Source organism: Erythranthe guttata, chromosome 7, assembly GCF_056151865.1.
Source record: "Erythranthe guttata isolate IM_541 chromosome 7, IM_541, whole genome shotgun sequence".
NCBI lineage: Eukaryota > Viridiplantae > Streptophyta > Magnoliopsida > Lamiales > Phrymaceae > Erythranthe > Erythranthe guttata.
The window spans coordinates 5,260,572-5,283,351 of NC_142539.1; the positions used below are offsets into that span (position 1 = coordinate 5,260,572).

The 22,780-nt window shown below is 34.0% G+C and overlaps 1 protein-coding gene and 1 pseudogene across 1 annotated transcript; one reads left to right on the forward strand and one right to left on the reverse strand.

The window, feature by feature from the left end:
- Window positions 1-1,018, reverse strand: LOC148769051 (uncharacterized; annotated as a pseudogene).
- A 9,208-nt stretch (window positions 1,019-10,226) lies between these two features.
- GAE6 (UDP-D-glucuronate 4-epimerase 6) lies at window positions 10,227-12,259 on the forward strand. The gene has a single exon (XM_012989184.2). The coding sequence runs from the start codon at window positions 10,434-10,436 to the stop codon at window positions 11,817-11,819; it is 1,386 nt and encodes a 461-aa protein (XP_012844638.2). The 5' UTR covers window positions 10,227-10,433; the 3' UTR covers window positions 11,820-12,259.
- Window positions 12,260-22,780: the final 10,521 nt, after the last annotated feature.

Below are 22,780 nucleotides of genomic sequence, written 5' to 3' on the forward strand. Positions count from 1 at the left end.
TACTTACTGTTTCGTGAAAATTCAAAAACCACTATTTACCGTAAGCGCATTTACATCCTAAAGAATACATTCGTCAAACACATCCATCTTATACATAAGCGCTAGGTTGTGACCATTGATCATAGCGCATTTTGACCATATAAACTTTATTAACATTACATAACCACTCCAATTGCAGCCTCTGCTTCACCATATCCATGGGAGTAAGCACCGCAGCACCGCATCACTAGCAACAGTGGCACAAACCCCAGAAGCTGCGTGAGCCGCGTGATTGTCCAAATTGTCGTCGGAGAATCTCTTCTAACAGAACTCGTAAACAAAGAACTAGACAGCGTGTGTGGGCCCCGCACCGAGAGCCATGGCTCCGATCCCGAGGTGTTTTTCCCTTCGGGCCGTCGAATCTCACAATAAAACGGACTGCTTGGTTGACGCTGGCGGATTTAATCGGGCAGGAACCTAGGGCTTTGCATATGGGTTTTGATTGTGTAGACGGGGAACATCAACATGTGCTCCACCATGCCGGCGGTCGAGCCGACGACCATGAACTGCCAGAAGTGAAGTCCGTCGTGCTCCACCGCGGCGGCGGCGACGATTGCAGGTTGATAATCGGGCTGGTGCGGCACGGCGAGGAGGTCCGGCTTCTGAAATTTCGGGGATGCGTCGGTGGCCATGGGAGATTGGAAGAAAACGATCTAGGGTTGAACAATTCTGTATCAGAGAAAGGGCTTATCGCCATAAACAGGAATTCATATGTATAGATTTGGTATTGAATAAACAGAGGGCATGGTCGCGAAGGAGAAAGATGGTGGAAGATTGCAAAGGCAAAAACTAGGGTAATTTGGGGGTTTTACAATTTACAGTAACCGACTGTAAGAGAGAAACAAAGAGAGGGGCAACCGGTGGGAGATCTCGCCGAGGAGGAGGAGGAGGATGGAGATCGTGTGGTTGTCTGGTGGGACGGCGAGGTGTTGGCGGGGTTGCGGAGAGAAAGGAAATGTTGAGACACGGTTATATTGTATGGGAAACGTTGCTAGGTTAATTAAAGAAATTGAGAAAGGTTAAAATAAGTTATTAATAATATAATTTACTTAATAAAATACAAATGGATTTATCTAAAAAAGGAGTTAAAAAAATGGATCTAGTCTAATGATAAATTGCATATGAGGGGGTTTTCTCAAATAATCCCTAATTAAAAAGTAAATATGAAAAGGAAATTTGTATATGTGTTTGTTTAGATAATGGTGACATCCAACAAAAATTAATTGGAAAGCTACATTTCTCCATCTCCCCATGTGAAAAAGGGAGGAAACCTTCCTTTTATTCTTTGTTTCATTGTCGGCATCTTCTCTCTATTTATTATGTAACGATTTTGTGTCCCATATAACTTCATCCACATGCGATATTCTCACATTTTATAGGTACACGAAATTTATTTAAAATTTTCAATTGTCCCTTAGGTATTTTTATTTTATAGAAATTCTATGATAGGAGGGCTAACTAATATAATTTGAGTGGGCCAACTAAAAAATAAACTAATACATAATATTTAAAAATAGATCGAGAGTGGACTGGACCCACCCTATGAATCATCTATTATGTCTTCCTATATGTTTTCAGTGAGTAGCTATTTTTTTTAATATAGGATTTTATTGGAACTTTGTGGAAATTATTGGACTGTATTTTATACTTATGCAAGATTTGTGAGATTGTTTATTTCTTCTACTTAGTTTCATGGGTTCTTAATCTTATATTTGACTAATTTGTGATATGTTATGTTAGAGTAATTGACGAATTACTTTGATAATTTTTATTGTGGGCGAAATAATTGTCGAGTCAATTTCATCTGATTATGTGTTATTGGCATATGATAGAAATGTACATATATTAGGTAGCCGTTGTCGGAACTTGTGTTTAGTGTTACGGTTAATTCTCGTAGACATATTGTTGATTAATTATACATATTAGGATTGTAATTCATTGAGACAAATGGTTATTATTAACTTAGTCACGCTATGAATTTTCATTATGTTGCTGAAATTGAGGGTTTATTTCCAAAAAAAACACGGCGGGAAGATGACCAAATCCTAGACTTTGTTTTATTGAACTTAAATCAATGTTTATTCGATTTTCGTATACTAATTTCCAACCTCAAACCCAGTTTATGTGCTTGAATAAAAATAAATTTGACAATTTAGTATACTGATTTCCAAACTCAAACTCAGTTTATGTGCTTGAATAAAAATAAATTTGACAATTTATTAGAGTAGGTGACCAACAAAGACAGTTCGTAGTTGTGGTATTTCAGTATTCTTGTAAAACAGTTGAATCCGTATTGATGAAATTCACCTTTTGGCATTCTTTATATGGTATCCCCTGCAAGCGCATAGATATAATACATTTACTCTATTGCTTTGAATTGATTTAGTAGAAGTCTGAGATAATTTAGTATAAGTAATGTAACTGTTAAACCAGTTCCTAGTCAATGGGTTACGCCAATTATGAGGATACCGACCTTTCCTTTTCGACACTAGCACTTAGTGTATGTCTACAGCGCCTCATTAGTCATCGTTGTTGCCACATCAGCATACTTGAGTGATATATAAGAGTTAGGGATGGCAATTTGACCCGCCCTGATAGATCCCCGCCCCGCCCCGAAATTTTCGGGTATTACCCGCCCCGAAAAAAAATGGGGCGGGTATGGGGATTGAATTTTTTTTTTTACCGGGTACGGGTATAGGGATGGGTTTACCTATACCTGCCACGTAGACCCGCCCCGTACCCGTCCCCGTACCCGCCCCGCATTATTTATATATATAATATATATTTATTAATTATTATATTAAATATAAATAATTAAATAATAGTAATATATTAAATATTAGCTACAAATGAGAATTTTTAGATTTCGATTATATAATTAAATATTAATATTATAATTAAATATTGGTTTATTTATTATAATAAGCCTTTAAATTATAAGTAGATTGCATATTTATTTATTAAAAAAAAAAGGAATAAAAATGGACGGGGATTTTTACCCGCCCCGATACCCGTGGGGCTCTTATGGGGCAAGTATGGGGATTCTTTTAATACCCGTGGGGATTTTTGACGGGGATGGGGATGGGGATTTCCGTAGCGGGGCGGGGATGGGGATTGCAAAACCCGCCACATACCCGCCCCATTGCCATCCCTAATATGAGTTCACTGAACTCCCTCGCCCTAGAAATCTCTAAGTGGTTCTCATTCATCGAGTAGAGGTTTTTATGGTATAGTTGTACACCATTAACCCATAAGACCTAGATATAATCATGACTTCACTAGAGGACCATCTGTGTCGTGACTTTTCCCTGAGTCTCTTCGAAGATTTCTCCAAGGGCCAATGTTCGCACAATATGAAATCTACTGTGAAGTTTGTGCATTGTAGTAGGGGGTTCGGACGCTTGATTAGTCATAGATGTCTTGTGTGTTATAACGGTTTATAATCCATGGAGTCGTTGCTAGAGTTGATAGTGGGGTGATGAAGAAAATGAGTTTATCTAAGTCACGCACGAATGGATTATATTACCTAGAACGATTGCACGATTATTGAACTATATTAGATACCTCGGTGGACCAATGTCTCTAATTCAATCGGGCTATATGCGTCGAAAGGACCGTACTGCACCTTTTGTATATCACACGGTTCTTGCAGATATTTCATTTATATCTATGGAATCATAATACATAGTTGATAGGCGCCAATCTTAATTAATTGAGACAAATGGTTATAATGATTTTAGTTAGCATTTCACGCGATAAAAAAAAAAAAATTGCTAAAAGTGAGGTTTTTTTTCCAACAAAACACCGCGGGAAGATGATTGGATCCCAGACTTTGTTTTATTGAACTTAAATCAATATTCATTCAATTTTTGTATACTAATTTTAAAATTCAAACTCAATTTATCTGCTTGAATAAAAATAAGTTTGATAATTTATTAGGTATTTAGACATAGGGGTTGGGCATGGGTCGAGTTGGGTCGGGTAATTATCGGTCAATTATTTATACAATCCGACCAACCAATTTACGAATATTAAACATCATTATCAGGCCGACCATTATGGGTCGTATAATGGTTGGCAACCGACTGTATTATCAGTCATCTAATTTTTATTTTATTTTTTATTACAATAATAAAATATTATTCTATCAATATTTTTTAATAATTTTCAAAAGATATTCAAAATTTGGGAAAACTTATATCGCAAAAATTATAACCTTATGTAATTCATAAGAGTCTTTTTACTATGATTCTACAATAATACATACATAAGAAATAATAGGAAACATGAACTATAAAATAAAATTGATATGATTCTACAATAATACATACATAAGAAATAATAGGAAACATGAACTATAAAATAAAATAGAATGTTAGAGGTCTATAAATTTGTATTTTGAGTTTTGACTTGTTTTTCATATTAACTTTCTAAAAATAAGAATTACAATTTAATATTTATAATAAAGTTTTATTATTAAAAAAGTCGGTTGATCGGGTAGGTATTGGCCAGCCGAATGTTGAGGAAATTGAAAATCATTCAGTGACCCATTTATACATGAGTCGATTAAAATTATCGGCCCGACTATATGGGTCGGTTAATTATCAGTTATCGGCCTAGAAAAGTGGGTCGAAAGTCAGTCGGTTGACCGATAAAATCAACCCATGCCCAACCCTTCTTAGAAGTATAAAATATTAACCGATCCCCATGGATTCGACATCCCAACGTTTAGGAATCCACTTTATTACTTGTTAAAGGTACATTTGTTGGGCGAAAACCAACACGCTATTACAACAATAGTTTTTTAGGTCTACCCGAAAATATTATGTATGTTATCGTAACTTATATTGTTTTTTAGTGAGTTTTTTTCTTGGACATTTTATACTCCAACAATACAATTGAGTTTTATCAGATTATTTAATTTTATCTATCTAACTTTGGCAATCAAATGAGGCGTCAATATATTATTTTTCATTTATGGTCATTTTTCGTACATTTTTTATTTTATTAGGAATTTTAATATTAATGGGATTTTATAGTGTTTTTAATACAACACACTGACTCTAAACTATCTCGTCAGCTCCTTACCTAAGGTTATCTTCGTGTCACTTCTTTGAACTCGCTGAAGGAAATCCCGAGTTCCGATTAACTTACCTCTAAAACTCAATAAAATTTGGTTGTAGACGAGGGAGAAAATATAGTATAGTACTGAATACCGCCAGTAAACTGGGCACATATGACTTGACTATAGATCAATAGAAAATGACATTATTCTAACAAAAACTAACAACGAAACCATGATAATCGGTAGTAAACTAAGGAAAATATATCTTCAAGTATTGAAAACTATTGGAGATATTAATAGTAAATGATACATTTCACTAAAAAAAATTACCTTTTGGTTAAGGTGGTCATTCAACATAATATCAGAGAATAAATGAAAGGTCATGAGTTCCAATCTCACCGCCACTCACTTCAAACATTTCAAGTGCAAATGTCTAAATGTAATTTGTTTGTACTTAAGGGGGCATATTAGAGATTTTAAATTGATGATACATCTGCAGGCCTGCAGCAAGAAGTACGTTTTGGAAGCAACTTCCCGAGGCAAAATAACGAATCCTAATTTTTAATGTGCATTCAATTCTTCAGCGGTGTTTATCAATTCAATTGGTTAACAAATTAATATATTTCTTCTTATATTCTTCTTCTTTAATTGGATAAAAGTACCATTGTTTTTGTCATCAAATTAAACCTCTTTGTCGGTGATTAAAAAAATTGATAAACTAGTGTCACCCCTAAATTAAAGTCAAATTATGAAAAAATCCTTTATGTTTGGGTAATTACAGTCACCCCCTTCAACTATAAATTTTTTTACACGTCCACTTTTATGACGTCAAATTCAACAGAATCTTCTAGATTCCTTGAAATGTTCTCTAGTTTGTACTCGTTTTGTGAAAAAATGCAGTTTCTTAATCTGATATTTTCAAGTCAAGAGACACATCTTATGACCGTTTTATTTTAAAATATGGGGCTCGAATGGGGTAAAACGGGTACAAACTGGAGAATATCAATATAATCTAGAAGATTCCACTAAATTTGACACGTAAGGATGGACGTTTAAGAAGATTCATAGTTGAATGGGGTAATTGTAATTTACCCAAACACGAGGGGTTTTTCATAATTTGACCTTACCTCGGGGTGGCCATAATTTACCCTAGAAAAAATATAAAAATTTAAAATTAAATATAAAAGGGTCATTTATTCAATTTAGAAAACAATAAAAATAATGCAGATAAATATATATATTTTTTACAAGAGGATTTCAGGTTGGAAAATTGTTGACCATTTAGGAAAAAATATTAATATCAAGAATTGATGATGAACCCATGTGAATTTTTTCCTCTATTTCCTCTATAGCTTCCCCAGTTAACACCTTAATCAATTTGCAGCAGTATTAAATTAAAATTAAAATTTGTGATGACTATGTTACCTCTATCGAAGAATTAGCCGATCCATTCTATTCATGCTAACGAGGTGTTATATTATGAGTTTTCCTTGTATTATGTATCAATCTTTCATCTATATCTAGGCATTCTAATTAATTGCATTTATTGCATATTCCCTTTTTAAATTCCTCCATTTTTTTTTTCAAATATAATTATCATTTATAGTCGAATTACTAATATTTTCAAAAACATCGTAAAAAATATATATTTACTCTATATAATTAGAGCCAAAATCAAGATTGAAGTCACTATATACTCCACTTGAAGAGTACTATTGTGAATTTTCAATTAAGTTTGGAGAACGCCGAGATCCGGTACAATTAGAATATGAAATATCCTATAGGGTCACTCAGTATTAAATTAATTCCGACATCAATTAGGGAGGTGAAATATGTACTGATATGCTGCACGGACACTTTTAGGAGGTAAAAAGTCCCTGTATTTGACACTTGGACATTCGGACACACCCGAACACAACTCGGACATCCGTGTCGGGACGTGTCGTAATTTTGCTAAAAGTAGGACACTCGTGTCGGGCAGCGTCCGCAATTTGAAAAAAGTTGGGACATGGCTCTTATGTTTTAAAAGAAAACCCTAATAAAAAATACACATTTTCTTTTCTATGCAACACATATTTTCTGTGTTCTTTGAGAGTCCACCCAAAAGTCCAAAACTCTAGCGACAACAGCGACCAAGAACACGAGCAGCAAGGGAGAAAGGCTCTCTTATGCGATTTGACGACTTATAAATATATTTTTACAATTTATAATTGTTCCCCTATATTTTTATAATTTATAAATATATCTCTATATTTTTTATATATTTACGCGTATCCTCGTGTATTCATATCCTAGTTTTTTGGAAATGCCATATCATTGTGTCCGTATCTACGTATCCATGTCCGTGCATCATAGATGTACTGAATTTCTATCTATAAACAACCTATACAAACTTGAGATAAAATTCCTAGGTTTGGTAGATCAAAACAAAAAAATTGTGACAAATAATTATTTTTCTAAATATGATTATGGCCTCTGAAATCGTAGAATCGGCCCAATTTTTTTTACGAAACTTGGAACATATTTATAAATAATAATAAATTATACGCGAGTACGATAATATTATTCCAATTAACATGACCTACTAGTATTCATAATGTATAATGGTAATTCCAACATAAAAAAAAAGTAGAAACAAAATTCATGGATAATATTTACTAATATAACTATATATTAATTATATCATGTATTTCATTTAACTATATATAGATAGGTTACTTAAAGACATGGTTACCAGTTATACATAATAATTAGCACAATTAGAAAAATAATTAATTGCATGACTTCCCTCCTAATGTTTCTTTCCAAGTTCACATAAATTAAAAATCCGAAATCCTAAATCCTTATAAACTGCATACTTTTAATTAGAAAATTTCAAATTTACCCTTTACACGTTTTAATAAAGCAGTGATCTTTCTCACTATATAAATATTCATTAATGATAAATGGTAAAAGTTAATTGTCTAAAAGAAATCTAATTTTCCTTTTAAAAATCTAAAGTGACACATAATGTGACTAAAACAACTAGCGGTGATAAATGCAGTTAAAAATTCGAAAGTTAATATATCCTATTCAACGACATTATTTTGGGAGAATATCACATCATTAATCATCATTAATCACTAAAAACATGGATTTATCATCGGTTTTGGAAGATGATACGGATGAAAGTGATGTAAAAATTTGGTTATACTTAATAACGAATACGAAAGACAAGTAAATTTATAGTTTTTCTTCAGATGTGTTTGAGGCTGGAAATGCCAGAGAATAAACGTAGTCATGTAAACAGTTGATGATAAGTAGATGACGATAATTATTTTTTATATTAAAATGTCTATATAGCTACTAAACTGCATCCAAAAATAGAAATAAAAGTTAAAATTATTTACCAAAAATCGTTCTATATTTATCATTTCTCTTTGACCACTGAAATACAGTTGAAACATAAATGTATTTATCAGTTTCAAGTCCATTTGTGAACGGTCGCCAGGTCGAACTTGTCACACATGGTTATCCTAAGTTTACGTATCTCGTATGATTTGCAAACTATTATACGAGAGTGTAGGTTTACTCAATGCACCTATACGATATGGTTGGCTGCGGGTTCCTTCATTACCAAAAAAATAATTAAATAAATGAAATGGATATCTATTGTCCAACAATTAATTACCAATATATGAACTAGGAAATATTTATTTATGTATTATCAACTCAAAATTAGAAGATTCGTCCCAATATTTACTTAATTTGTGTCTCTCACACACACACACACACAAACAATCGAATCCAATTACCCCAATTGGCACCAAAATCTTGATTGCAAAATTATTCCCACACAACAACTAGTCCAAGTTTTATAGAGCTCAATTTGTGTTCTCACTTTGTAGCAGTATTTTACAACTATTGCCCCCCACATGGTTTTCCAGATTTTCTGATCACACCGCAATACAGCTGGCATATTTTTTTTTTGGCAGTTCATAAAGTTTAGAGAAAAACAATAAATGCTAGGGGTAATTACATAATATCATAAAAGATATGGGGCCCATCTGTAATTTACTCAATCCTCACCTTGAGTCGGCATTGGCCCCCTCTATCTGTAAACGAGTAAAGACATCTTCTCCATTCATTCATCACTAACAAAAAAAAGAAAGTGGTCTCCAACCAATCACCTATACCTCCACCCCCTATATAGGATTCTTTTAATTGTGTTGAAGAGGGTAATTTAGGTATTTCACATGGTTTTTATTTTTTTATTTATTTAAATAAATAAATAAATATATAAAGATAGAAGAGGCTTTTGGTTCCATTTGGCAAGCAATATATTCCTTTATGGATGAATACTTTTTTAGTTTCAATTTGAAGTAGATAAAAATAGAAAGTTATCATTTTTATTTATTTATTTTATTTTATTAGTTCATATTGATTCAATATTGGAATTTAATAGTAGAAATTAGTAACATATTATATTTTATTGATAAAATTCAACATAACACCTAAATGATACTTTTCAATAAAATTTGTTAATAACCTACTCCTACAATTAATTTTGTAAGTAGTTATTATAAACAAAAAAGGAAAAAAGAAAAAGAAAATTTGTGTCCCTAAAATGTTATAAAATTATATGATTATTATTAAATTACGGATGTTACTGAAAAATCACATTTAGTGCTAGATTTTAACAATTTTTATACAAGATCTAACACAAGAAACCAAATATATTAACTAGCCAACAAAAAATAATCCAATCCAATCGAATATAAATTAATCTAATGTATGTAATCAAACAATACCTAAACAAACTAGAACAGGAAGTTTACTCAGTATAATAGTTTACAAGCGTATTATAGTATAATGCAGATTTACTCAGTGCACCTACATGATGGACTGTGCTATTATTAAAAAAAAAAATTACAACAATAAACATTCACTTCTTGCAAAAAGACCGGCGATTTGTGATTTCTTCAAACTCATAATTAACCATAAACATATAAAATAAAATAAAAATAATAATCACTAAGAATGAATAATTAAATATCTTTAAATTATATAAATAATTTAAAATTGTAGATTATTAATGAGTAGTTACCCCACCCCCACCCCCACCCCCACCTATTCTCTTCCCCCAAAAATATTTTCTTTATAATCCAATCATCTACACTCTGCCCACTTCAGGGTTCACAAAACAAATAAATAAATAAATCCACTCTCAATCAACCCTCTAAATTAACAACCAAAATAAAGATCTTGAAAACAAATTAATACATACAATCATCAAAACCCTCTTTACAAGACACTTGCCACTGTGTGTTTGTTACTAAATCAAGAAATAATGCAGTACCATATGGGCGGCGGCGCGTCGCCCCCGGACACCAGCAAGACCACCAAGCTGGAGCGTTACAACAGCTACATCCGCCGCGTCAACAGCACGAAGCTCCTCCAGGCCTCCTCCAAGCTCCTCTTCCGCGTCACCCTCCTCGTCGCCCTCGTCCTCATCTTCTTCTTCACCGTCAACTACCCGCCCCTCTCCGGCGGCGCCGGCGGCCACCGCATCCACTCCACCAACAACTTCCTCTCATCCGCCTTCTACGGCGGCGGCAGCGCCGCCGCATGGGAGAAGCAGGTCCGCCACTCGGCGACGCCGCGCCGAGCCAATGGGTTCTCCGTCCTGGTCACCGGCGCCGGCGGCTTCGTCGGCTCCCACTGCTCCCTCGCCCTGAAGAAACGCGGCGACGGAGTTCTCGGGCTGGATAACTTCAACTCGTACTACGACCCGGCGCTGAAGAGATCCCGGCAGGATCTTCTCACCAAGCACCAAATCTTCATCGTGGAGGGAGATTTAAACGACGTCGTGTTGCTCAACAAATTATTCGACATCGTCCCGTTCTCCCACATCCTCCACCTGGCGGCGCAGGCCGGCGTCCGGTACGCCATGCAGAACCCGCTCTCCTACATCAACTCCAACATTGCCGGCTTCGTCAGCCTCCTGGAGGTGGCTAAAGCCGCCGACCCTCAGCCGGCGATCGTGTGGGCTTCGTCGAGCTCGGTGTACGGGCTCAACACGGAGGTGCCGTTCTCCGAGGACCACCGCACGGATCAGCCGGCCAGCCTCTACGCCGCCACGAAGAAGGCCGGCGAGGAGATCGCGCACACGTACAACCACATCTACGGGCTGTCGCTAACCGGGCTGAGATTCTTCACGGTATACGGGCCGTGGGGAAGGCCCGACATGGCGTACTTCTTCTTCACCAAGGACATCCTCCACGGGAAGGGGATCAACGTGTACGTGACACAGGACGAGAAGGAGGTGGCGCGTGACTTCACGTACATCGACGACATCGTGAAGGGCTGCGTCGGCGCGCTCGACACGGCGGAGAAGAGCACCGGAAAAGGCGGGAAGAAGCGCGCCCCGGCGCAGCTCCGGGTTTACAACCTGGGGAACACCGCCCCCGTCACCGTCGGGAAGCTGGTCGGGATACTGGAAACCCTGCTCGGCACGAAGGCGAAGAAGCGCGTGGTGAAGATGCCGAGAAACGGGGACGTGCCGTACACGCACGCTAACGTCAGCCTGGCGTACAAGGACTTCGGGTACAAGCCGACGACGGATTTAGCGACGGGGTTGAGGAAATTCGTCAAGTGGTACGTTAGTTATTACGGGATCGAGTCGAGGGTAAAAAAGGAAAATGAACCCAACACAAACGACCATACAGATGATTAAGCATAATTGGAGTCCCCACCCTCACATGGGAAAGAAGGTGACGGTGGGGCATGTTTTAATTTATTTTCCTTTTTTTTTCTTTTTTTTTTTTTATAAAAAATATATATTTTCCTTTTTTTTTCTTTTTTTTTTCTTTATAAATATTCCGTTGTTGTCTGTAATTGGACCCAGTTGATGATGATGTTGTATTAGAATAGGGGATAGATTTCTATAGTAAAAAGAATGGGGAAGGAAAGACAAGTATAGTAGATCTGTGAATTATGGCATTATTGTAATAATAATTTATCCTATTTAATTAATTAGGATAAATTAAATATTTTAAGAAAAAAAGGTTGAAATCTGTACAAAAAAAAATGTTGTTTCAGATCAACCCTTTGTATCATGAATTACTGTATACTTTGTTGGGAAAGCAATGAATGAAAATTGAGATTCTTCTTCCACTTGTTTCTATTTACAAATTGTCTTATTTACTTTTTTTCTACTCATTATAATTAAGGATAAATTACGGTAATCCCTGACCTAAGGTTAAATTACGAGAAAAAAAAAATTCTTATGTTTGGGAAATTACAATACATGAATCTTCTTACACGTTCAACTTTATAGTATCGAAATCGATAGAATCTTCTAGATTTAGTGGAATGTTTTCTAGTTTGTACCCGTTGTGTAGTGAAGGAAAAAAAATGCAGTTTCTAATGGACCACGATCTGATATTTACAAGCCAAAAGACACATCTTATGATCATCGTCATGTTTCAAAATGTGGAGCTCGAATAGGGTAAAACAGATATAAACTGGATAATATTCCACATAATTTAGAAGATTCCACTAAATTTGACACCGCAAAAGTGGACGTGTAAGAAGATTCACAGTTGAGGGGTAGTTGTAATTGCCCAAACATAAGAGGTATTTTTTGTAATTTAACCTTAGCTCAGGGGTGTCCGTAATTTACCCTTATAACTAATTAATTAAATAGTAGGATACTCGATTACTTATATTATTATTATTTAGTATTTTAATTGTTAAATTTTAGTAAAATATAAATTTATCTTTATGTATAGGATTCTTAATTCAATATAACAATTCAATTTTATTCTATAATGTTTCAGACATAATTTGTTTTTTAGTTACTCCATCCGTTCCTAAATAACTGTCACTTTTCACTTTTCACAAAGATTAAGAAACTCAATAAATATATCTTGATTTTAGAAAAATCATATCAAAATGACTAAAACAACCTTTAATATTTAATAATTTATAAGAGAAATTTAATGAATAGAGTTTCATTAATAAGGTTAAAATGGTAAAAAATGCATTTAATTGATACGATATATTATTATTTAATATATCGTTAATTATTAGTTAGTCATTATTTAATTATTAATTAACTAGAATAGTTGTTTAGGGTTATAGATGGCCGTGAGTTAGTAGTGGTTAGGAGATTATTAGGTATTTAATTAGTTTAGGTAATTATCTTTCCTAGTTAGATTAGGATTCTAGGGTTTTATTCTCTTTAAATAGTCGTCTTGTGCTAGGGTTTTATTATGAAGAGAAATAATAAACAAGAGTTTTCTTACGTTCAGTAAAGAAATCTTATGATACACAAGAGATCGCATCAATTGGTATCAGAGCGAAGTTGCGATTAACACCAACGCTTCGTTAGCAAGGCAGCGATTACATCAAAGCTACGCTGGAGCAAAGTTGAGATCACATCAAAACTTTGTGAAAATCACGATGTCAGAAACAAGACGGTTAGAGCGATTAGAGAAATCCGTAGAGAAATTACGGATTAATTTTCAGAAATTGCTCGAACAAAGTCAAGGACGACGTCAACGCCATCACAAAAGCCGAAGGGACCGCTGCCCGTCACCGCCACGGCCATCGCCACCACCGCCACTGCCAAGCCTATCGTCGGAGGGAGAGGAAGAAGACGACGATGATTTTTTTGAAGAGCCACCTCCACCACCGCCATCTCCACCACCACCGACGCTGCTGCCGAATCTACCGCTAGAGGGAGATGAAGACGACGATGATCAAATTTTCGTTAGTGCTGCAAAAGAAGAATTATCGGATTCAACTGAGATAATTTGGGACGAAGACGAGAAACTAACGAATAAGGAGAAAGAAGAATCACTATGGATATTAGAAGAATTCCATGATGTTCAAAACAAAGAAGACGAAGAAGTGTTGATAATTATGAAGGAGATAAAATCTGAAAAGGCAATTAAAAAAATTGATATGTTGACAATCAAGGACGAGCGTGAAGGTGCAGAAGGTATTTCCAAAAGTGGGGGGATATCAATTGGAATAAGAAAGGGACCTTTAGTCAGTAGCACTATAAGTATGGCAAAATGTCATGAAAATTTCTTTAGACAAAATAGGGCATGTACGGCAAAGAGAAAAGCAATTGGAATTGTTTGTGAGCTTCAACTTGTGAATATACATATTGGCTTGGGTGATCTGTGTCCTTCTACATTTGTCTTCACCATCGACCAGATCAAGCATAGATGGAGGCGTAAAACAAATGAGCAATTTTCCAGTCAAACCTTGAGGACAAGGTTTATTTCAACGGGGGTGGATTGTTGCGATATATTATTTAATTATTAGATTAATTGATATTTACTTATTAATTAAATATAGTATTATAGTTAGGTTAGTATAGACGTGTTTAGGTTTGCTTTATAAGTTAAAGAGTCCTAGTTTTCATAGTTAATTGAGTAACAAGTCATTTGTGCAGCCGTAAACTTAGTTTGGATTAGGTTAGGAGAGTTAGAGTCATATTAGGTAATTAGGTCTTTTGGTTATTTAAGGGTTCAAACCCTACGTTATTTGGAATATGCAGAATAATAAAACTCTTTTCTTAGTCTTTTCTTGCAAATTGCGTAGAAAACACTCTCGATACTTTTGAGATCGCATCAATTGGTATCAGAGCGAAGTTGCGATTAACACCAACGCTTCGTTAGCAAGGCAGAGATTATATCAAAGCTACGCTGGAGCAAAGTTGAGATTACATCAACGCTTTGCGAAATTATGTCGTCCGAGAGAAAACGTTTAGAGCGATTGGAAAAATCCGTGGAGGAGATACGGATTGGTCTCCAAAAACTGCTCGAACAAAGTCAAGGACGGCGCCAACATAAGAGCCGAAGAGACCGCCACCGCCGACCAACAACACCACTACCGCCGCCGCCGAGCCTATCGCCGGAGGAAGAGGACGAGGAAGACGATGACTTTTTTGAAGATCCACCGCCGCCGCCAATGCCAAGCCTACCGCAAAAGGAAGAGGAAGAGGACGACGGTGATTTTTTCAAAGAACCCCAATTTTTTGTGAGTTCGCCGGAAGAAGAAGAATCAGATTCAACTGATATAAAGTGGGACGAAGAGCCGAAAGAAGAAGAATCGGAGTTAACGGAGATAATTTGGGACGAAGATGAGGAATTAACCACAGATGAGAATGAAGAACTACATGGATATTGGGAGATTTCCATGTTGTTGAAAGGAAAAAAGACGAACAAGAATTGGTGATTGTGAATGAACCGGAATCTGAAAAGGTAATTGAAGAGGCTTATTTATCGGGAAAAATATTGAGAATTTTTCCAAAAGCCTTGAGGAGTTCGTTCGATCAACCTAAACAATGTGGTAAAAATCTTAATCGTTCGTCATGTTTCTCGGATTCACTCGGGACGCAATTCGATGTAGTCAAACACAGGTGGAAGCGCAAAAGAGAGAGCTGCAATTATTGGAACCTTGAGGACAAGGTTCATTTGAAGAGGGGTGGTTTGATACGATATATTATTATTTAATATATCGTTAATTATTAGTTAGTCATTATTTAATTATTAATTAACTAGAATAGTTGTTTAGGGTTATAGATGGCCGTGAGTTAGTAGTGGTTAGGAGATTATTAGGTATTTAATTAGTTTAGGTAATTATCTTTCCTAGTTAGATTAGGATTCTAGGGTTTTATTCTCTTTAAATAGTCGTCTTGTGCTAGGGTTTTATTATGAAGAGAAATAATAAACAAGAGTTTTCTTACGTTCAGTAAAGAAATCTTATGATACACAAGAGATCGCATCATTAATGCAGTGTTAGAAATCTAAAGTGACAGATAATATGGAACAAAAATATTTTAAAAAAGAGATAATTATTGTGGAATAGAGGGAATATTATTTACAAAACTAATTACGTAGAAAAGAATATTAATATTTTTATTTAATAGTGGCACTTAATTGTATTTAATTTCATTACTTACCTAAATTTGTTTGAATTTTGATAACCTAATTGTTCACTACTAATATATTTTCGTTTTCTTTTTCTTTAACTCTGGGCTGAGTGATATAATTATGTACTAATGTTGGCTAATGTTTGAGTGGGTGTCCCTTCAGCTTGTCTGTTGGTAGATTTAACAAATTAAGTATTAGTAATTGTTTATGTAATAAACATTAAATACAATTAAGACCTTTTTTCGTTCTTTACTAGACTTGCAATTAGGGGTGTTTATTCGGTCCGTAAACCGACCGAACCGTATTGAATCGAACCGAAAATTTGGTATGTGCCAAATACCGAACCGAAAATTTGGTTCGGTATTCGGTATCAATATTGATGCCCAGAATTCTATATTGTACCGAATACCAAAATATTTAATATATATTTATCCTTTTCTTTTATTTTAAATCCTTTAAGATTATAATAAATTATAAAATACTTATAGATTATTTTTTCCATTAGTTACAAAGTTGCCTCTAATGATAGTCACTTTTTTATTTATAGGGCCCATTATTGAAATTTGAATGTCAAATTCAAAAAGTAATTAGTTTAAATTTTGTTTTTACCATTTTTTAAATAAATAAAATATGTTTTCAGTATTACCGATACCGAATCGAAAAAATCGAATTAATTCGGTAAAAAGTCGCACGAATCGAATAGTTCAGTTAGGTAAACTATATAAATTTTTGAAGTACCAAAATTTCGATTTACCGAGATCCGGTAAATTTTGTTACGGTTTCATCGCATGAACCCCGTACTTGCAACCAATTCACTATTGAACCTTGCTGAAAAGAAAAACATAACACTAATTGCACCGACAGATCAATTCAATTTAACTTTTATTTTATTTTTTATTTTTTTTATTTTTTTATTTTCTCTATTCTATATATATTTGACCGACAATTAATTCAGTGTCGCACCTGTAGAACCGGCCAAATGCAATCCAATTTTTAAAACATTACTATAATTAATTAATAATGTGATCTTCAATTTATTCTTTCATGTCGATTTAGGAGTGCCCACGTATTTATTTGCAAATAACGTATTAAATTCGACTTTCCACCAAAAAAAACAACAGCTATTAATTAAATTTGATTAATTGGGAGTCCAGTTATTGATTCAATTAATTAGACAAAAAATGTATATTTAAATTAAAAAAGTAAAGAAATTAATGTGCTCTTATTAGTTTATGAAAAAAGCCATACGTGCAATGATTGACCCCAATAGACATGGTAAATAATTAGCTGTTTAATTTTGTGTACAAAATAAATGAGTATCCTATAGGGAAACCAAACTTGAGCCCTAAGAAATCGATTTAACTAGCTAATAGAATCCTAGTCGATTTCTAATTCTATTCTAGATAAGTAGAAAATATACCTAACTAGAATACAATACATGGAAATAAATCTAAGTCCTGATAACAATATTACAAGAATAGGACTCTAATTAATTCCAAAATAAACATGGAAAACAGATCTTTGTCAATCTTTAATTTCCACGAATGGAACAATAACTACTTTCAAACGGCTTGATTCAGGATTATTTGCACGATGGACCGTCGAACAGGGTCTGACCTTTTTTGGTGCTCCAGTTCGATTGTGAATTTGGCCCACTTCGCCAAATCCCACCCCCATAAAGTATGTAAGCAAAAAAGCTGAAACTAAGATCTATGAACGTTGCCCATCCCTAAAAAAGCCATAAGCTGACAAAAATCATGGCATGGGATTTGTAGCTCAAAAGCTGATAGTAATTAAGTTGAAGCAGAAAGAAGAAAAAATCTCATAGTTTTCCGTATATTAATATTGATTGTGAATGTTGAACCACCAATGCTATAAAAGGTTGTACATTTGGAATTAAGAGTAAGACCGCCATTGCCATAAACGTTGATAATTATAGTTTTCGTCCCTACAGTTATTATTAGAATTTACACCTGATTATAAAATAATAATATTTTACGATTTCACGCTTTTTTATTTAATGAAATTGGTTTGATATCTCTCTCTCTATATTTCACCAAGAGTGTCACCACATTATATTGCATATTTGATATTTATTATAATTTTATTGATCTAATTTTCAAGACAATACTATCAACTTAAAAGTGTTGCGTATAATTATAAATTTTATTCGCAAACAAAGTTGAACAATTAATTATTAAGTGATGCGTACGGTTTATCGACTTATCTTAAAGAATGCGGATAATGCATGCAATCGCTTAGATCATCAATAATCTTATGAAATTTGAACTACCAATTGTAAAGGGAAAATATACGTCTAATTTAGTTATCTTTAAAATTATGGATGATATGCAAGCGTTTACATCATCAATAACATAATACACATAAAATTTCAACTACCAATTGCAAGGTGACACGTAAGACTCACTCGTCTTCAGGAATGTAAATGATGCAAGTTTTTTACATCACAATAATCGTATCAATTATATATACTTTCCCTTACAATTTCCCTCATATCGCACATTGTGTCCACCGTACCCAACATCAAAATTCGAAATTTCCTCCCCAACCTGTATGCATCTAATTTTATAGAACAGTGGATTTCAGATATTGATCCCGTGGTCCAATTAATTCTAAGTTGTTAGTGTACCGTAATTATATTATTTAACCAACCGAATAAGTGAGTACGTTGATGAGTTAAAGGTCCCAATGTTGATAACTTCTCGAGTCGATTTCACTGATGTTTTTCATATGTTGATAATATCAATTTAATATTAATCATTGATTCTCTATTCATTAACTCAAACACTAACAATGTCATAGTTCCTCTTCCCGAGTTTATTCAAATCTACCCACAAATTACAATGCTCCCTTCTGAAGTTTAGTATTAAGAGAGCATTTAGACCAAATTAATTCTTAAAGTAACTGGCTACCCCAAGGCGAAGTTCGTTCCCAATTCAACAACCATGTTCCATGATTTCGAAGATTCCAACTAGTAGTCCTCATCAGATATCCTCAGTTACAATCAATTCAATTGGTGATAAAGCAATTGAAAAAAATAAGAACAACAAAATGGGTAAATTACAACGGCCCACCTCTCTGGGGTATGGTCAATTTACGAAAAACCCCTCTTGTTTGGATAATTACATCTACCCCTCAACTATGATTTTTTCTTACAACTCCACTCTTATGGTGTCAAATTCAACATAATCATCTAGATTTCGTGGAATAGTGCTCTAGTTTGTAGTCGTTTTGTGTAAAAATACAGTTTTTGATGCACCACAATCTGATATATACAAGCTAAAAAACACATATTATGATCATCTTGCTTCAAAATGTAGCTTTCGAATGGGATAAAACGGGTACAAAAGTGATAATATTCCATATAATCTCGACGATCTCACTAAATTTTGAACCGCAAGTGTGAACGTGTAAAACGACTTATAATTGAGGGGTAGTTGTAATTATCCAAACAAGAAGGGGTGTTTTGTAATTTGACCATATATACCTCAAGGGTGGTTGTAAGCAAGGTTGTAAAAAGCGGTAATCGGGTCCGAGTCGGTCAGGCACCGACTCACGATTAATCGGTGCGGCGGTGATTAATCGGTGATAAATCGAAAATAAATCGGTTCTTAAAATTTAATATAATATATTTGTAGATATTATTTATAAATACTCAACACATAGATAAAAAATATTTAAACATAGTTATATCTCCATCATGTATATATTCTAATAACATAATAAAATTTTAATAATAATAAGATCATAATACATAAATATCCTTATAAAATATAAATAAAAAGGCAATCTTTTTTGAATTTACATACATTCTTGGCATACATCATTAGTTCTTTAACAATAATAATTAACATAAACAAAATAAAGCATAAACTCCTTTTTTTTTTATTAAAACCCCAACTTTTATTTTGATTTATATAAAAAAAAAAAACTAAAAACCGATTTTTGACCTTTTTTTGCCGATTTTTGCCACCGAAGTTTGACCCGCCTTAAAGGTTTGACCGCCTCGGACCGCCTCAGACCGCCTCGGACCGCCTCAAACCGCCTCATAGGCAAAAAATCGATTTTTCAAACCTTTACACTAAAATCGTAAAGGTTTTGGACCGACTCGGCCGAGGCGACCGATTAATCGGCCGCCTCGGCCGATTTTTAGAACACTGGTTGTAAGTTACCCACAACAAAATTTAAATGAACAACAAGAAAAGATTAACATATAGCAAATGCCAATTCTACATGGCTTGGGGCCAACGACACCATCTGCAACTGCGTTGCAGCTCCCCCAAAAGCCTTCTGTTGATGTGTCCAAGTTTTCGTTTGTAATTCAACTTGAATTAGTTAGATACTTATGTTGGATGTTGGATGAGAAAGTTGTGCATTCATGAATGAAATATTAACTTCAACTTTGATGTTTTAAGTTTTTTGTGTGACTCATTCGTGCATATTTTTTCTATCTAATATACAATCTAGCTTATTCAAGTTGAATTAGAATGTCAACTCGAAGAATATAGCTTTTGCGTTTTGACTTTTAGTAGATTCAAAATGAAAAAAATGATCAAAATCACATTTCAAATGATAAATGTATCAGTAAAATTGATATTGTCCACCACGGGTTTATCACAATTAATGCAAATTTGGTGTAAAAAATAAGCATGCAAAAAGTCAAAGAATAACTTTTTGTTTATATGAATTGAGACACTTTTAAATAAAATATAAACGAAGATAGAAACTTGTTAAATTAAAAATAACTACTTGGTTTTTATTCATAAGGGGGCAAAAAAAACAAACCAAACATAGTTCAACTTATACTTGAAGAACATTCCAAATTTAAATTTGTGGACCATATTTCATTGACTCAAGCCCGCAACTTCAGGAAGAATCTTCACACACACACACGCACTAAAAATGTTTGTCATCCAAAAGGAAAGGCAATATTCATGGTCATGGTTAAAATATCTATATAAAAAGAAGTAAAAAAGAAAAAAAAAAGTTAGTAATTTGAATCAATATAGAGGGTGTTTGGCTAAGCTTATTTTAAACAGCTGATAAGCTCTTACGTTTGATAAGATGTTTTTAGAGCTGATAAGCTGTTACATCTTATTTTTATGATTAATTTTTAGAGTGTTTGGATAATGAGTTTATTTCCAATTTTTACTCATTATAAGATCTTAAATAAAAAGGTGGGGTAGATGTATTTATTTAAAAATATCTTATTTGGTCAACAACAGCTTATTTTAAAAAAAATTAAGATTTTTTTTTTAAAATTTACCAAACACTTTGGAAGAGTTTATAAGCTCTAAAACATCTTATAAGCTCATTTTAACACCTTATAAGCTTAGCCAAACACCCTCATAGTAGTGCTAAATAAAATAAATCTTGAGAAACATATCAAATACAACCCTAATCTATGTTCTGTTAAAAAGTTTTGTAGATACTATACTCGCTAAAATATATCGGATGATTCTGAACCATTAATCTATCTACAACGACACACATATCAAAGGAAGTACAAGATGATTTTCTAAATTGAGAATTTCAATTGCCTTTTACTTGACAAGAACCTATTGGTTGCAATGTGTGTGTATATATATATATATATATATATATATATATATATATATATATATATATATATATATATATATATATATATATATATATATTATATATTTTTTCAAGAATCATAGTTTATAGAATAAATAGTCGTACCACCAACCCCACCATCCACACCTCTCACACACATAGAGGAATCAAATAAAGTCTCACAAAAATCACTTAAATCATGCTTGCCACAACAAACATCGTTGTCAATTAGTACAATTTGACAAAGAAAATCCAAAATAATATAAATACTTTATTGCAAAAAAATAAGAAAAACCCTATCACCGACACTTTCTATATCTCACAAACTCACCTTTTCAATGAGTGGTGTCTAACACAAGTGTCACTTAAAATCCAGCCCTGCAAATTTAGATTTTTCTTCAATATAATTACCACATGCTAACACACACAAAACATACATTTATGCATAAATGTTTAAATGGAACCATATATTCAATTATCGAAAATTTACAGTTTTCTAACACGTCAAATATATTAGGTTCAGTATTAGGTTCAGTATTAGTATTCTAGAAGTCAAGAAACTTTTTTACACCAAATTTGCTAACACACAAAACACACATGCTAACACGTCGAATATATTAGGTTCAGTATTAGTATTCTAGAAGTCAAGAAACTTTTTTTGTAGTTTGTCAAGACTTTTATATTTCTTAATAACTTGGGATTTGGATTGGAGTGTCTCTTTGTATCCAATCCGACCCTATAAATTATACCCAGATCAGATTTTTAAATTCAAGATTAACAACTAAAAACAAAAAAAAAATTCCAGCACTAAAAACCTATCTTGTTCATAATCAATTCCATTATTCTTCACTTAATAAAAATTTCTACACCAATTCTTGGTGTTCTTTTCTTACCACCACATTTTCGCATATTAAAAAACCCAACATTCTCGTCATAGAAGATTTTTCCGCTGAAATTCGCTGCTATTACTGTCGGATTCAATTTGGGCTCTAAACAATGACTTGAAAGTATGAAAAATCGATATTCTAGTATTTCACGACCTCGTGTACATATTTTGTGAAGAAAATGAACCCAAATTCGTGCTCGAAAATACCTCTGAACCACAACAGTATAGTCTGCCATGTTGGCTGGAGTCCGGCCACCA

Bases quoted from the DNA above. Each gene is read 5' to 3' on its own strand.
- GAE6 (XM_012989184.2), top strand. From the start codon at position 10,434: ATGCAGTACCATATGGGCGGCGGCGCGTCGCCCCCGGACACCAGCAAG.